The following is a 17905-nucleotide window of genomic DNA, read 5'->3' on the forward strand; positions in this document are numbered from 1 at the left end:
CTCTCTCCCTTGGGTGTTGAAGATGGGTTAAACATTATTTGAACAAACAAAAAGTAACCTGTGTACTGTTGACCCCAAATTTTGGATTCTGTGACCCACATAAATCACTCCACTTAATTTTGCATATTGGTTTCTGCTAGTTTGTGTGCAGAAGCAATGAAGTCTCGGCTGGAATCCCTGGGGACCACCTTTGGCCTCTGCCCCACTGGCTTTTGAGGTTTTAGCAGGCAGTTCTCCCTTGTTTCCCAAGCTGTCTTTGCAATTTCCTTTTCTTACGATACAAGCTAAGATTCCCAGGTAGCTGAAAACTCCTTACTTTCCCACATTTATCATATTCTTAAACTGTTACGTAGAATTGTAGAAGGGTGAAAGGCCCAAGGGCATCTAATTCACCAGGTGGTGTGCTCTGCAAGTGTCTGGTTTTAACTCTGCAACTAAATAGAAGGCACCTTTGATGGGCTGCACTAGTGTATGAGTCCCAAACCATGTTTTGGGGTCCAGGGTTTGTAGAGAGCAAACTTACTTGTCTCAGGTTCCAAGCAGTTCCAACAAAGAAACAGCTGAGCATTTTATTTCCCCACCCCACCCCGCTTCCTGACTCCAAAAATAAAACATATCTCAAAATACCTTTTGTCACCTAGCCCAGCATGGGGTAGCTGCCCTTTCATCTTCCTGTCTGACTCGTTGCACAGTTAAGAGGTGGATATGATGGTGAGTTTTCTAGGTGCTGTTCCAACTAAGAACTTGCCAGGCTCTGCTTGTGTCATGCTGGAGGTAGGCAAGGAGAGCCCAAAGAGCCAGTACACCTCTGACCCAAAGACATTGCCCACCTCTGACTCAGAGCAGTCCATCTCAGAAGGCTCCATGGAACTAAAGTCTCCCCTCTCTACTGGAGTAAATGACCACTGGAAGAGAGGCTGGTGCCCTTTCAGCAAAAAGAGTACCTCTAAGTCAGGCACCCCCAAATTCAGCCCTCCAGATGTTTTGGGACTACAACTCCCATCATCCCTAGCTAACAGGACCAGTGGTCAGGGATGATGGGAATTGTAGCCCCAAAACATCTGGAGGGCCGAGTTTGGGGGTGCCTGCTCTAAGTGAAGGAGGAACAAAGCTGCAAGTTGAGAATAAACTGCACCTGAAGCTCTGCTCTCACGCAGAACTCAAGGAGCTGTCCAGGGTACCTTTTGCCTTGCCTCTGCTGAGGTCAGCATCAGAAGGCAAGCAAACATTTAACCAAAGCAATGGTTCAATTCAGCCAAACCATGGTGCTTTGGGGGCAAGCCCCATGAGCATGCCCTTCCCTTCCCTTCCCTTCCCTTCCCTTCCCTTCCCTTCCCTTCCCTTCCCTTCCCCTCCCCTCCCCTCCCCTCCCCTCCCCTCCCCTCCCCTCCCCTCCTCCTCATGAGCGTTCAGCTTCTGCTGCTTTCTGGTACGATCAGACTCTAGCTGCACATTCCACCTTCACCAGCAAGCAAGATTTGAGTTTGCCTCCTGAGCAAGGTGGCCCGGCCAGCTTCAAACCATGGTTTGCAGTCTGGTTTGGAGGACAGTTTCAAAAAATTGTTTCAGATGTAGCAGGAAACTGTGGTTTGATCAAACCAGGACGTAGTTAGTAGAAGTAGATGAAGTGTCTGTGAACCGGAGGCTTGTCCTCTTAACACCAAGCTATAGTTTAGCTGAGGTGGGCAAAGCTGATATTGGCCGTCATCAGCCTGGTGCCTTCCAGATGGTTTTGGACTGGGAATCCCATCAGTTGCCACCAGCATGATTGTGCTTCCATCAGCCCCAATGGCCTACCTCATGGCCTCCAGACCTTCCTCAAGGCCCAGGTTTAAATATTTTTTTCCCTTCCTGTGTCCACAGCACAGCGATGGTAATGAGAGGCTACTCGTTCTAAGAACACAAAGGTTTATCTATCGACATCTCTCTTTCTTCCAAACAACTCTTTGTTCCTTGCTCGCTCCCCGGGGATGCAAACCGTTTTACAGTATATAATTTAATTCTTTTCTTTTATGGCAGCCTTTCTCTCTTCTGCTCCAACAGTGTTATCGCTGGAAAATTAAATTAAAACTGTTAAGGGAGCAATCCACCAGGCTCTGCCGAGGCACGAGAACAATTGAAAGGAACGCAGCCGCAGAACTGCCAAGCTGGGTAGATTCCTCCCTTTTTCTTGCATACAGGCTCTTTTGTGAAGTTGGGGTCAGGGGTCAGGAACCAGCCATGTACAGGTCACATGTGTGGCTTAATACTGTGGTTTTATTCTTGATGTGGGTGCTGCTGATAATTCACTGTTATCTTAACTGTATAATGTGATTTGTAATGTTTATTTCTTTATTTTTATTTTGTAAACTGCTTTGAGGCCACTTCTGACAAAAGCGGCATATAAGCATGTTAAACAGTAATCCTCATAATATATGGGTGTGATGTGTAATTGTGTGTTTTTGCCTTTAGTACTATGCCTGGTTATAATTGCTCCAAAATGGCATAGTACCTTACCAAATATTTAATGGAGACTAATCACTTGGTGGTGGTGGTGGTGTTTGTTTTGAGGGGGAAGTGGTCCCAGTGCACTCTGCTAGATACACCTTCTCTTGGGATGTGGGAGTTGGCCGCCTGAGGCCGCGGAGATGAGTGGAAGCTGAAAGACAAGAGTTTGTGTGAGGGAGAGAGGGTAGGATGAAGCAGACAGGCAGGTGCAGAGAAGTCCCAGCTTCCTTGCCTCAACCAAACATTCTACTCACTTTCCATGTTTCTAAATTACATATTAAAATGTACATGGAGGTGGGGGGGGGTGTCTCTTGGAAGCGACTCCTTGTGTATCATCCTGCTTTGCCGTAGGTCAGTTGCCTCTCCTTCACACCTACTTTGAACCCATTTCATGGAGATTTGCGGGTAGGGTGGGGTGGATAGTAGGGCATGCATCCTAAGCTTGAGGTTTGATGTTGGAAAGCTCTCACGGCCCTGGTGTTCTGCGCACAAAGGCAGAGACGTTATCCTGTCCCTGCATCTCCATGGTGTAAGCCCTGTATGTCTGGAATGGCAACAAAGAGTTCAGTGCATTGCCAAAAGGGACCCACCTTGGCCTGTTTTGTTTTTCCTTTCAGCCCTGTGCACTCTTACCTGCTCCTGCTGTTTCTTGCATGTGTATATAGAATCACAGAATTGTAAAGTTGAAAGGATCCCACAAGGATCATCTCGTTCACCCCATGCAGCAATTTACATATACATAGGGTCATGGCACATGAAAACCTAGATGCTTTGTAATTTCCATTATCCCTGGGACTGGGTCATGGGACTTTGTGGGGAGAGGACAGTCCAGGGAAGGGGGTAAGTGAGCAAGTGAGAGGCAGCACTTGTCACCGTGGACTCCTTCCCCTTGACTTCAGGAGCCTGACATTTCCAGTGAGGAGGCGGCTGCGTTTTGCCGCGGCTGTTGAGCGATAAAGAGGAGAGCCGCATTGTGAGCCGAAGCCTCTGCATCCGGTGATAAAAATCAGCCATCTGGGTGTTTACAGCAATTGCTTATTGGCATTCTATGGAAATGTCTCTCCAGGCAGCGTCCTGTGGAATTAGGTAGCACAGCTGTGATCGTTTCATACAAGAACGCGAGTTATTTTAAAATTTCCGACGGTTTATTAGTTCTATAAAATGGGCTTCAAATAAGTAAGCATTTCTAACCAGAAATAGGGAGCAATAAGCAGATGCGGGCAGCTTGGCAGGCTGCAAGTTGTCTGGTCGTGTGTTTTGCCTTTCTTTTTCTGCTGGCTTTTTCTTTCTCTGTTTCAAGACACTGCACTGGAGGGTTGGAGGATGTCAGTGACCTGCTGTGAGTAGAATGGTAATTCCAGCATGCGAGAGGAAGGGTACTTCTGCCTCCCTTTGCAGGAGCAGGAGCATCACAGCCGACATCTGAGAAGGTGGGGGGCTTACAGGCTGTCCTTTGGTTTGTGCCTGTTCTCCATTTGGCTTGATGACTGTAGGTAGGGGTTTCCCACAGCAGTTTTCATGGGCTGCAGGTAGCAGCCATGTGCAGAAGTGGCACAGCTTTGCCAAGGGATGATCTGAGGTGGTACCTTTGGAGGGTCAGGCTATGGGGGAGGAAACTAGTCGTTTTTGCAATCATTACTTTTACCAGGCATAGGGCAGCTGATGAAATACCTTGAGGCCACAGGATCTTGCACCCCTCCCCACCCCAGTACATGGAAATAGGAGTGTGCCAGATGTAAACCTGGAGTCCTCCTGGTGCTGTTTGGACTACACTTCCCATCAACCCCAGCGAGTGGTAAGGGATTATAGTAGCTGGACTCCAGCAACATCTGGAGAACACCAAAGACTGCTCTAGTGGGAATCATAGAATTATAGAGTTGGAAGGGACCCAAAGGGCCGTCTAGTACAACCTCTTGCAATTCAGGAATGGGTTGGAGCCGAAAGTGGGTCAGAGCCAAAGCTGCAGGTCTCTTGTCCCTTATCTCAGTTCAAAATATGGTCCTTGTGAAGCACTGGCCTGGCAGCTCTTTTTATTAGAACATGGCCTGAAGATCTTTGATGATGCAGCAGAAGCAGTGTGGAAGCCCAGCCGTTCTGAGTTTCGTCAGCATCTAAATAGGGAGGCACCTGGGGACCTCCTGAGGTGTTCTCAGGTGGGAGGGGGAGCACAGCATAAATGAAGTGCATGAGCAAAAGAAAAGCAAAACACTGTAATTGTTAAATATCTGGGATGGGTTGCAGATCGCCTGCCATGCCCTCATGATCAAGCGATCATGTGGCCACTTGTTTGAGTTTGTAGTTCATTTGGCCTTCTTCAGTACAGATGCTTCCATGCCTGGCATTTAAAATGAGAAGAGGAGAGCAGCAACAGAGTACATGAATTCAGTTTCACGCTCTCTGGCCCCATTTGCATCAGTAGCTCAAATGGTTTCTTCTTGAAATGCCACAAAGTGGCTGAGGGTGTCATCTGAGCATTGGACTGTGTCCTCCTCCTTTTCCCTAGAGCGGCCGTTGCCGAAAATCCCATGAGGTTCTGAAAGCCTCTAACACTTGCACACAGCTTATTGTGGTTGCACAGCTGTGAGCATCTCCACTTGGCAAAAAGGCGCCTATTGCAACCTTGTTTATTTCCACTCCATGCTTCTGTGAGCAGAGTTATGCTCAGTGGTGTGCCGTCGGCAGCCCGTGTTATATTCTGGATGCAAGCACAGCCTCTCTCTCCTCCTCGTGTGCCAGGACCCGTCTTGGGTAACACCGCACATTCTCAGTTTCAGGCTGGTGCAAATGAAAGGGGAGTTGTGACGAGCAGAGCTATATTTCCCGAAAGAGAGAATTCTAAAATAAGATTGCAGGGTGCACTCGGAAAGGTTGGCCTGGGGATTCTGAAAGCACGTCTTCGACTGTCACCTCGAAGCGGCAGAAGATTGCACAGTGACCTTGTTCTATATCGGTGTGAAAAATATGCCTTGACCTGCCTTTCTCATATCACCTTTGCCATGAATGGTGGATTTAGTTTAGCAGAAAGATGTTCTTCTCCTGAATTAAGTTTCCCAGAGGCGCCTCTCTGGTGTTGCTTGCTGGCTGCGCTCCATCAGGCTCTGTCCTGCAGAAATTAATTGCGTGTGCCTTTGCATGCTTTTCAGCCTCTCTCTGGGTTGCAGCCGTGGGTTCTGTTCTGCTAGTTGAGGCAGGCTCCTTTTGTCGCTGGATGACTCTCAACTGGATGTGTGAACCGACTCTTGAAAAGCAGTGCTTTTGAAATGGTAGGAGGCAATGCAAGGCAGCCCATTCTCTCAGGCAAGCCATCAGTCCGTGTCTCCCCCCCCCCCCCCAATAATTTGGCAGTCATCAAATGATCAACACGCATGTGTGAAATTGCCTTTAGCCATGGTAGAAATTCTCTTGTGTATTTTGGGCAATAAAGAGGGGCGTGATCCTTGGGGACCAGTTGTGATCCAAGGGCCATGGCTCAGGAGCAGAGCACAAGGTTTTGCATACAGAAGGTCCCAAATTCAATCCCTGGCTTCTCCAGGAAGGGCTGGGAGGGACTCCTGCCTGAACCCCTGGAGAACAGCTACCAGTCAGTATAGATCAGGGTGCCAGAAGATGGATCAGGATCTACTGGTGGATATCTGGGTGCTGTGAAGTAAATCAGCAAGGATTTCTGATTCTCAGTTGTTCAGCAATACCAACAAAACTGATTTCAGGAAACTCTAACAAAAGAAAATAAAAAAGTAAGGGGGGGGCAGTTTCCAGGAGAGGAAAACCTGTGAGCTCTGTTCAGTTTTGGAGCCCAAAATAAATTCTTGGGCTCTGAAAGATGTTTATCTTTTGTACCAGGTGAAACACACTAGATCTCGCAAGCCTGATGTCTACAATAGACAATGCTGATCCATAGAATCATAGAGTTGGAAGGAACTCGAGGATTATCTAGCCCAACCCCTGTAATGCAGGAATATGCAGTCATCCCATACAGGGATTGAACCTGAAACCTTGGTGTTTTCAGCAGCATGCTCTAACCAACTGAGCCAGGTGAGCCAGTGGTCTGACTCAGTGTAAGGCAACATCCTAAGTTCCTATGCATTGTATTGTCCCAAGACCTGTTGACTGGTCATTCTGAAGGGTGACAGAATGTGACAGCATCCTATGTTCCAAACTGGTTCCTCCTTGTATAAGTAGATATTGGGCTGGAACACAGGTTAAGCCCCCGTTGGAATCAGTGGTACAAGTTAGTCATTGGGATATGACTCTGCTTCCTGGGTTTAGCTTATTGCAGGAGTCCCCCAAGCTCCCCCCTGCTCTTGCCTCCCACAAACCTCCTCCTGAACATCGCCAGGCATCTTGGCAGTCCACTTAATGTCTCTTCTGCATGCTGCATTGATTGCAATGTGCTGTGCTAGATGCTGTACAGTATTTAAGTGTATTTTTATTTCTCCTTTTGTTTATTACACGTTGCATTTTATTGTATTCCATAGAATTCACATGGTAGCACAATAAAATGCATTGTAAGAAATAAAAGAAGCAATGAAAATACAGTTAAAAATCAATATGGATATTTAATGTGATGAATGTGGCACCACCTGTCTTCACTCCACACATCCACAGACATGCGACAGGCCACCTGAATGGACCCCAGGGTGATTCACAAACCACAAACCCTTGCCTATTCTGACAATATTTCACCTATGAAGATACCTAATTTTGCTTTTAATTTAGACCATATGGCTAAACCTGGTGTGGAGTCGCTGTAGACTAAGCTTAGGGTCCTCCAATTTCATCACTCTGCTCATAATTACCCTGCTCTTGGCCCTTGAGGAATAATGTGTTTAATTTAGGGCTGCTTTCTTTCTGCTTTGATTTTTCCTCCACCAGCCCAGGCACTGCTGCCGCTGCCGCCTCTCTCCAGCATGTCTCCGCTGTACGTCTGTGACCTTGGAGCAAGGACTGTCCCCCTCTCTGCCTGTGTTTCAGCCCTAGCTGTCTGGTTCTTTCTCGACTTTCCTCCACGATTAGCCTGGTCTGTGGCCTTCCACTTTATCCCTAGCCAGGGCTTGTCTGGGTTGCTTGACTGTCGTCTTGTATTCTACAGAGGGAGAGAAAACACATAGAAACCAGTTGTTTCATGTTTGAAATCTGTGTTCTTTGTAAAAAGGTTTGTTTTTTTAAAGAAATTGTCATTAGAACAAAACTTCTGAAAACTATAGCAAGCAGTCTTATTTGAAAATATTTACTGTTCGGTTTTTCGATGGGTGGGACGCTGATCACAGTAAAGACCTTACCTTTGGGTTATGATCTCAAAGCCTGTGTCTCTTGAAAATGCCTTTGATGGCCATGGGGTGTGCTTTCTGGCTTTCTTGAGGCTGGGGAAGTGTAGAGCCCATGGCTGCCAGCACACCTGAAGAGAGATCATTCACCAAGCCAAATGGCAAGATGCCCACCTTTCTGCCGACTACCCCAGACCTGCTGCGCTGGACAACTTTATACTTTGGAAGCCAGCATTTCTAATGTGCTAAAGGCAGCCTCTTTGCTGTAGTGCATGTATTCCAATCGAACGGTTGTTTAGCTTGAGGGATGTCCAGGGCATGAGAAGCCCATTTACTGCATACATTACATTGCTTGAAAGTATCTGGGCGTCTTCCCCCTTCAGCACAGAAAGGACGCCTCGCCATTTGCCACCCTGGAACGATCTCCTTCCTTTGGTGTAATAAATTGCTTTACTTGCTTACGAAGGTTGTAGTTCTTGTGCTGGCATTTTTCAGTCTCCAGCAACCCGTAAAACGAGACGCCGGTTCCAAGTCTTTCTGGAGTCCTTTAGATTCTGAACCAGAGGGATTCTGAATCCTGTGTGCACGTACTCATGGTGCAAGAGATAGGTTAAAGGAAATGCATCTCAAAACAGCGGTGTGAGCCTCTTGTTTGGCACTCTGGTTACCTGGGATTTTTATATATATATATAGCTCCAGGTAACTATACCTGCACTTGTCTTGCTTCAGGTTGGCACTTCAGTGTTCCATAGAGAGTTAATGTATTCTGCAGGAGCTATGCCAGGCTAGTTATATTTCATGGTTTGTTTCCCCATTGCTGGTCCATAATCACCTCACCACTACCCCCTGTCTCATCTCCCCCACGTTTCTTCCCCAACCCCCAGTTTGGGGTTTAAGTTTGCTCTATTTGGAGTGGCTAGCAAGAGCCAGCCCCGCCCCCCCCCCCAGCATCTCATACAGTGACAGGAGGTGTGTTCTCATCTTCCGGGTGCTATATTTAACCACCTACCATCTGCTATTCTGACCCCCACCCACCAATTCCTTCCATTTAAGCCAGATTCCCTCGCCAGTGCGGCATGGGCTCTGACACGTGACCTCACTATCTGCACCTCCCTTAGACGGGCTTGCCCGGCCTGTAGCTGGCAAAAGGCATCCTTGTGGAGAAAGGCAAGCAAATAAAGCAGGGCTTAAAAAACAGCCTGCCACCTACTTGTCCCAGAGGAGCTGGTAGAATGAGATCGGCAGGACTTTTTATGCTTTCGTTCAGATTTGTCGGTGAAGGTTGTTCAGTCCTGGAGGACTTGTGCTGTTTCTCTGAGGAGCAACAAGCAGCCATCTATTGCACCCACAATCGCTGGACAAAAAGCAGCCACCCTCCTTGGTGGTCTTTGAACATAGTCAAACAGTGTGAGGTCGAGCTTGGGTTAAAACAAATAATAATCTGTGTTAACTCTGCAAAGTCAAAGCCATGTTGGACAATTTTTTGGCCAATGAGAGATCTAATATACCCATACTGGGGGTGCAGGGAAACAGTAGTGTTTTTTATTATTATTATTATTATTATTATTATTATTTGCCTCCAAATCAAAGAAACACAACCGGAGAGAAATACTGAAGTAAAAACACGCTTCAGCTTTCAGAAACCCCTGTAAAATTGGGTGGTTTCAACCCTGGCTTCTGTGGATTGAAATTAGCACTTCCTCGCTACTGACTCCACTGCTGGAGGTATTGCGGAATATCTATGAACATTCCTGCTGCTCAGGCACTTAAACTGTGCCAGCACCCAAGGCCATGGGAAGGCTTGATAATAGCCATTTCCCAGGAAGCCTGCAGTGAGTGAGAATTGGTTCCAGAAGACCAAGCATGGAGATTTTTTAATCATTTCGGGAGGGAGCTGGTTCTTTTTTTCATTTCAGACCAACTTGTGGACGTATCTGTGGGTCTTTTCTCTCGTCTGGGTTGGAAAAAGAGCTGTGGGAATGGGTGGGTGAAGCAGGTCTTCCTCCGAGAAAAAAAGCCCAACCCTTCTGGTTGGTTTGTTTTTAAGAAAAAAAAGAAAAGGGATTTAATGTAATTGTGTGTTTGTGAGGGAGAGAGAGAGAAAGAGGCCTTTCCTGCATAAACAGGGCTTGCAGCTGATCTTATTTATTATGCTTATATCTTAGGTTTCCTCCAAGGACAGTACCTGCTTTTTATCCTCACAATAGTCCTTTGTTAGGCTGAGAGATGGCCCAAGGTCGCCCAGAGAGCTTCATGCCTGAGTGGGGATTTTGAACCTGGGACAGTGGCGTAGCGTGGGTTGTCAGCACCCGGGGCAAGGCAAGTAATTTGCGCCTCCCCCCCGCTGCACTGTCACTCCCCCAGATAGTCCCTCGCTCTCTCTCCGCACCGCACCGCACGCCTGGCACCCTCCCCTCCACAGTGGGCGGCGACCCGGCGGCTCGGATCGGATTCGCACAGCCAGCACTGCAGTGAGAGAGAGTGAGTGAGCCAGGTAGGGGCAGAGAGCTGCGAGTGCGAGCGCGCCCCCCCCCCCGATGTTGGGGCCGGTGCGGCCGGCCCCCCCTACACCCCCCACGCTACGCCACTGACCTGGGACTCCACACTAGTCACTATACCACACTGATTTGTGATATTATTATTATTATTATTATTATTATTATTACTACTATTATTATTATTATTACATTTATATCCCATCTTTCCTTCAAGGAAGTTCAAGGTGGCGTACCCAATTCCCCCTCTCCTCATTTCATCCTCAAAACAGCCCCGTTGAGGTAGGTTAGGCTGAGAGAGATAGCCCAGGGTCAATGAGCAAGCTTCGTGGCTGAATGGGGATTTGAACCCCAAGTCCTAGTCCTAGTCCAGCGCTCTAGCCACTACACCACACTGGTTCTCTTTTTTAAAAAGAACCTGTGTCTCTTATTCGGAATAGTTCACACCACAGGCACCAGGTGTGAATGGAAGGTCCAGCCTAGCTGGATAAGGACAAGGTGAGAGAGGAATTTCTGCTGAAGATCACAAAGAAATGTAGTTTGGGGTTTGTTTGTTTGTTTTTGCAAGTTGTAAGGTTGACTCAACCTTGCGGAGGTGTCTGTAGCCCACTAAGACTCATTAAAATCAGAGAGAAGGGGGAGCATGTAGATTGCAAATTTTAAAGCAATTTGCTTCCATCCATGCAAATGAGTGTGGAGTGAAGTTACTTATTTATTTGAAGCATTTTTTGCCTTGCTCTTCGGCCCCCGTTCCTGCAAGAAAAGGGCTTCCAGAGGAGCTTGAAAGTATCAACAACAAGATGGTCTCAGTCCTGAGACTTTTCAAAGTGATGAATTTGCTCGACCACAGAAGAGATTTCTGAGCTCTCCTTTTATCCCTTTCCTCCCTTTGTGGCAAGAAATAAAGCATTTATAGTGAATTAATTTCTGAAGGCTCAGGTTTACACACACACAAACACACCCCACTCCATAAGGGAGCTTTCTTGAGCAAGCGGGCTGGGGGTGGCGGGAAGCAAATCAGGATCTGAGCTCCGCCAGCCGTCTGAGTATATAGCGGCCTGAATAGCGGACAGGACTGACTGAGGCAGCGAAAAACATGTATCGTTTGGCAAGCGCCAAGGCTTAATTTATGGCATCTCACTTTGTGTTCTCCCTCTGCAGGGACTGCAGCCTTCATTCCCAATCAGCAGCCAAGAGCGTTTCTGCTTGCTCATTACTGGAGTTTGGGGTGGGGTGCTTCCTGGTTCGGTTCTCCCTCCCCCATTTAAATACCACCAGAGTGTCTTCAGCTGAAGGGGAAAGTGGCTCACATACCCCTCGCAAAGTCACTCTGGGTAGAATTGGCCAGTTTTGCTGGGGGCTGGTGCCAATTCCGTTCAATTCAATTATTTTTGCATAAGCATCTCTTATCTCATATCATTTATTCTGGCTTGCCACTTGTGGGGAGGGGGGCAGGGAGCAGTCCACACAAGGCAGAAAAGCACCATTGCCTCCAACTATTTGACCATCACAATCTATTCCTTCTGGTGTTTCTTTACAGCTTTGTTTAACTTGGATACTTGCTTAGTTTAAAAAAGAACAGCAAGTGAAACCCAGGCTGAGACTCTCAGGGAGCTGGATGCGGCTGTGAGATTATGTGCTCCCATAGGATTATGATGTGCGATCAAGAGATGGCTGGCATCTTTCTCCTCCGCAGAGGAGCACAGTGGGAAAGCCTCTAGACCTGCTAAAAAAGAGTGGTCCCTCTTATCCCTAGATCAGTTGCTCTCCAACAAACATCTGTTTAACTCCCATCAAGTGTCTTTGGCACCCAAGAGGAGGTTTCGGGCTCAGTGGTCTCCTAGCTCCTCCATTCCTCTTCAGTTGCTTCTCAGAGGCATGGATTTGGGAGCGCCACTCTGGCACACTTCCAGGGAGCACCGTAGCTTAGGTTTTTTCCAGCACAAAACAGCACCCTGTTAGAGGTGGACATTCCTAAGCAGTGGGAAAAAGTTATTATTTATTCAATTGATATACTGCCTTTTGTCAAAAGGTCCCAGGGTGGTGAACAACATTTAAGAACACATTTTACAGAGCACAATAATGAAAACATAATAAATAGCATAATAATAGACAGCATGATAATAAAATAACTGTAGTAGCAGCACCCCCCCCCCCCCTTTAACAGGCCATAGAATATTTAATGGCCAAAGGCCTGGGTAAAGAAGAATGCTTTTGCCTGGCACATGAAGACATTTAATGATGGTGCCAAGTGAGCCTCTCTGGGGAGAACATTCCACAGATGGGGAGCCACCACAGAAAAGGCCAGTTCTCTTGTTGCAGCCTTCCAAAACCTTCTGTGAGGGAGGACATAGAGAAGGGCCTTGGGCACCAAGCGCAGGGTCTGGGTCGGTTTGTATGGGAGAGGCAGAACTTAGGGTGTTGAGGTTCTGAGACAGATGTCCCTGATGTCTTTAGATAGCTTTGGTCAGGTCTGGACTTGAAACTGCAAAAATGCTTTGATAGGGTCCTACTACCCTTCCTGTACAGTGGCTGGTTGGGTTGGAGGTGCCATTAACACAGCTCCCCTTCTGTCCCAGAACAATGTGGTACCACCAGTAAAACTCGGTTGCCTCATTGCTCACCCCTAGCCTTGTCTTCCTTCTCCTGCCCCTCTTTCAGTTTTGCACTGTGTCTCTTAGATTGTAGGCCAGGCTTCCTCAACCTCGGCCCTCCAGATGTTTTGAGACTACCATTCCCATTATCCCTGACCACTGGTCCTGCTAGCTAGGGATCATGGGAGTTGTAGGCCAAAAACATCTGGAGGGCCGAGGTTAAGGAAGCCTGTTGTAGGCCTGCTAGTGGAGACTGTTATGTCTTCATTTTTTGCACAGCGCTTACTAAGAGCTGTAAAAATGCATCACTTCATAAAATGATTTTCAGGGCTGAAAAGCCAAATGGACTCCCAAGCTCATGCGAACAGACCCACCCATCATAAAGATCAGCCCTTCCTGCTCCAAGTGGTTCTGTTTGCCTCTTGTTGACATCTTCCATTTTGTAGTGCAGTATTTCTGCAGGTGGTGGTTGGCATGGTAGGGGAGAAGAGCCTTAAGGCGGATTTTGTTTTATTTTTGGTCTCTCGAGGGTCAGATGCAAATCAGTCTTCCCTTGCGCGCATTCTGACAGTGGTGCCATGTGCAGGGTTTAATTTTATCCAGGCCTTGCCTACATCCTGAGGTCCTAATTGACGCTTTGATTGCCCGCCAGCATTAGGGGTGCAGCTGCACAAATCAGCCATCTCTGAGCTTTTCTGGATTCCCCCTAGATATCTAAGTGAGCAGGTCTTTCTGAGATGTTTAAAAATGGGATGGAGGAACAGGGTTTGTCTCTTAATCTGCACAGGCCACTCTCTGAAATAGATGGTGGTACAAGAACATGCAGCTTGTGCATTCATAATAGTGAACAACATTTGCACTTTCCTATGCAGTATAGAGCCATCAGTTCTAGAGCAAGGAGGCAAGACTTTCTTGCTTGGAGTTTACAGGCTGAATTTGGCAGAGAAGATAGGGGTGGGCACATAGCTAGACTACGGAACTCACTGCCACAGGAGTCAATAACAGCCACTAGCTGGGATGCCTTGGAAAGAGGGTTGGACGAATACTTAAGGCTATCAGTGGCAACTGGCTGTGACGGCTATGCCATACCTCCACATCTGGAAGCAGTAATGTTTCTGAATGCCAGTTGCTGGAAGCCACAGGAGGAGACAGGGTTTCTCATAGGGGCATCTGATTGGCCACTGTGACAACAGGATGCTGGACTTGGTTAGGCCACCAGCCTGATCAAGCAGGCTTCCCTTACATGGGGTGAACAAATGAGGAATGACCATTTGAAGGTGCTTAAAACTGGCCCATGTCTTTCAGCGTTAAAGTCTCTGGTAACGAACTAAGGTTTTCCCCAACAAGGATAGGGATGAATGTAAGGAACTGCAGCTGTGAGTGAGCATTGGGAGGTTAAGCCAAAGATAGGAGCAATGGACTTGTAATCTGGTGAACCGGGTTTGATTCCCCGCTCCTCCACATGCAGCTGCTGGGTGACCTTGGGCCAGTCACACTTCTCTGAAGTCTCTCAGCCTCACTCACCTCACAGAGTATTTGTTGTGGGGGAGGAGGGGAAAGGAGATTGTTAGCCGCTTTGAGACTTCTTAGGGTAGTGATAAAGCGGGATATCAAATCCAAACTCTTCTTCCTCTTCTAGGGGAGTGGGTTTTCAGAAGGGCTTGCGAAGGAAATGGCAGAGCAAATGTTTTTCTTGCTGTTCCAGGCAGAAGAAGACTGGGCGCCGAAGAGAGCAAGGCACTGAAACAGCTGAGCACAATGCCATTTAACACCAAGGGCTTGTTTCTTTGTTTCTCCAGGGGACAATTAGCGTTGGAATAGATGCCACTGACCTCTTTGATCGGTACGATGAGGAGTACGAAGAAGTGCCAGGGAGCAGCTTTCCCCATGTTGAAATTAACAAAATGCACATATCACAGTCCATTGAGGTAAAGTACGTGTGTGTGTGTGTGTGTGTGAGAGAGAGAGAGAGAGAGAGAGAGAGAGAAATTAAAAAGGGTTTCTCTGTTAATGAGGCACCTCAGCACAGAGCAACGGGAAATGAAATCTGGCTCAGGGATGCAATTATCTGTTTCGAAATGGCACTGGAGGAAGTGGGGAAGGGAAGGTTCACTTGCGGCTGAGCCCATGTGCTGTCAGAGTCTCTCATGCGCTCAAGTGCTGTGCTCGGGCACCCCATTTGTATGCCACACACCTCCCATCTCTGGAAGCAGAGAGACTTCACAGGCTCTGCGTGTGTTGCTCAAAAGCTGTTTCCCAGGCAGAGGGTGTTAGTAGTAGTAAAAAAAAAGTATGGTAAAGGACCCCTGGATGGTTAAGTCCAGTCAAAGGTGACTATGGGGTGTGGCGCTTATCTCACATTTCAGGCTGAGGGAGCCAATGTTTGTCCACAGACAGCTTTTGTGGCCAGCTGACTAAACTGCTTCGGGCGCAACAGAACACCGTGACGGAAACCAAAGCGCACAGAAACGCTGTTTACCTTTCCACCGCAGCAGTACCTATTTATCTACTTGCACTGGTATTGCTTTTGAACAGCTAGGTTGACAGAAGCTGGGACAGAGCAACGGGAGCTCACCCCATCGCACGGTTTCGAATCGCCGACCTTCTGAACGGCAAGCCCAAGAGGCTCAGTGGTTTAGACCACAGCGCCACCTGCGTCCCGCTGTTAGTAGTAGTGGGGAAGCCCAAAGACTCTTCTCTGCTTCTTCTGCACACTTGGTCAGCATCCCCTGCCCACTGTTAGTTGAGCTGCAATATGATGGAGTATTCCGGGACATGCCAAGGACAGCGAGCGGCGGAGGGGCATTCATAAAACTAGGCAACAGCGCAGCTTCTGAGAGGGGTTGAATGCCAGGAGGCTGAGTGTAAAGAGAGCATACGGTGGACTTATTCAGTGGTTTGGTTGAATCATCACACCTCAAGTCTTGTCTAAGTGTGTATCTGCAGCAGATGATTGCCCTCAAATTCACCGGTTAATCTGATTCCACGTCTTGGGCATGTATGTCCACCCCTCCTACATGCAGAGAGCATCCGTGCAGCACACATTCTACCCACGTAGATGAGGCCACACAGTGTCGGGGCATAGAGTGTATTTCTCACTGTGGCCAACCAAATGCCTGCAGGGAACCTGCAAGCAGGAACCAAGCGCAAGAACATTCTCCTGTCCTGTGGTTTCCAACAACTGGTATTCAGAAGCATTGCTGCCTCTTAAGTGTGGAGGCGGAGCACAGCTGTCGTGGCTTGCCATCAATAGCTTTCCCCTCCATGAACTTGTCTCCTGTGTGCAGAGAGCATCAGTGCACACAGAGTTACGTTACTCTCTCCCTGTACCCACTCAGGTGAGGCCACCTGATGTTGAGACAGCATCTTAAGTATTCGTTTATGTGGGAGACTGTAAAGGGGTGCCATCCAGGTGGGTCTGCTTTTGGTGACACCTGCCACTGAGAGTCAGGCCTGCTGTAGATTGTGCAGGACTCCTATGGGCTGCAACAAGACAGCTGTCTTTCTCTTGCAGGCTCCACTGACGGCCACAGACACTGCGATATTGTCGGGAAACCTCTCAACGCAGAACGGGAATGGAGGCGGCTCTGTGAACTTGGCTCTGAGGCGTGTGACGTCTGCCAAAGGCTGGGGAGAGGTATGAGGACTGGTTTCTCCCAGTTTTCACCCTGTTTCTTGCTGTGTTTTGAGCCTTCTGGGCGGCTGCTGCTGCACCTCTTTCTCTGCCTTCCTGGTTGGTGGGAGGTCACTGATTTTCCTATTTTAGGGCACCCAGAGCCCTCTTTTGTTCACTCTCTCGAAGCTGGGCAATGTCACTGTGCTGGACTAGGCTACCATGTGGACTTGCACAGTTAATTTCCTGCTGTGAGCACTGCCGTGTTCCAGGGGAGGAAGCACCACCTGCCTCCTCTCCCTGGCCATGCACTCCAGTGCCTATCCAGGCAATCCAAGTAGCTGCCATAGAGGAATAGTTAAAGGCAGCTTGTACAGGTGAAGGGCTGTGGGCAGCTCATGAGAGTGAGATCTCTGACCAGCACCAGAGCTTAACTGAGTCACACTGATCTCACCTCTGTAGCTGTTGCTTCCTAACTCTTGTCCGTCTTCTTTTTGTGCAGATAGAGTTCGGAGCTGGAGACCTCCAGGGGCCTTTGTTTGGCCTGAAGGTGTTTCGGAATCTTACACAAAGATGGTAAGGCTTGGAAAGGGGTGGAGGACAACCTCCCACTCCTAGAAGGAACAGGACCGATTTGTGATGTTATTATTTTTATCTTATTTATATCCCACCCATCTGGTTGGGTTTCCCCAACCACTTTGGGCAGCTTACAGCATATATAAAAATACAACCAAACATCAAACCTTAAAAAACAGAATATGCAACCAATTATTCATCACTATCTCTATGTGTCTCTTCCATCTACAGGCAACCAGCCAACATACACAGTGGCACTGATATTAACCACCCACAGTGCCATTCAGAGTCTGAAACCAGTAGGAAGCCAGTTTTCGATCATATGGTTACCTTTTCTTTCAGGGCCCTGGTGTCTCTCTGAAAATACATGGCAGGCTGAAATGTAAATAATGTCACCATGCCAAACCTAGGGATTCAGAGATGTAGAATCGTTTGCTGTATTAAGTTCTTTCTTGTGAAAGAGGCCCATGGTGGATCCAAGGTCCGTCTAGCATCTCCATATGAAAGTGCTTTTCAGCCGATGCCGCAGAGTATAGTCTTGAAACAGGAGCAGGTGCCTGCAAAGTGTCCCTGGCCTTCCAGTGAGACAGGCAGCTGCCTCTCATAGGCCCTACGGTTTGGAAAAGGCAGGAAAGAGGATCAAGTGTCTCTCCCTCTTCTTTCATTCTCTCTTTATCAAAACGACAAGTCAATATTAGTAGGGAAACCTCCCCCCCCCCCAGCTGTATGAACTCTCCCCAAGCACAAATTGAACTTGGGAGAGACAGCAGGGGTCACCATGTTGCCGCTTGTGTTGCTTGAGCCCCAGCCCCATTTCCCCTGCCGGGAACCCCCGGGAGTTGGCGTCAACTACCAAAGAGAGGGATCCCTGAATTT

The 17905-nt window shown here is 48.0% G+C and overlaps 1 protein-coding gene across 1 annotated transcript in view; it reads left to right on the forward strand.

The window, feature by feature from the left end:
* Positions 1 to 17905, forward strand: part of DNAJC11 (DnaJ heat shock protein family (Hsp40) member C11) — a 54669-nt gene that overhangs the window by 24844 nt on the left and 11920 nt on the right. Inside the window, exons 5-7 of the mRNA XM_083452152.1 lie at positions 14640 to 14768; positions 16355 to 16477; positions 16956 to 17029. Of these exons, the coding sequence (XP_083308278.1) occupies positions 14640 to 14768; positions 16355 to 16477; positions 16956 to 17029 (326 nt within the window). The remainder of the gene's footprint in view (positions 1 to 14639; positions 14769 to 16354; positions 16478 to 16955; positions 17030 to 17905) is intronic.

The sequence above is a fragment of the Podarcis tiliguerta genome (assembly GCF_965153285.1).
Source record: "Podarcis tiliguerta genome assembly, chromosome: 8".
Classification (NCBI taxonomy): domain Eukaryota; kingdom Metazoa; phylum Chordata; class Lepidosauria; order Squamata; family Lacertidae; genus Podarcis; species Podarcis tiliguerta.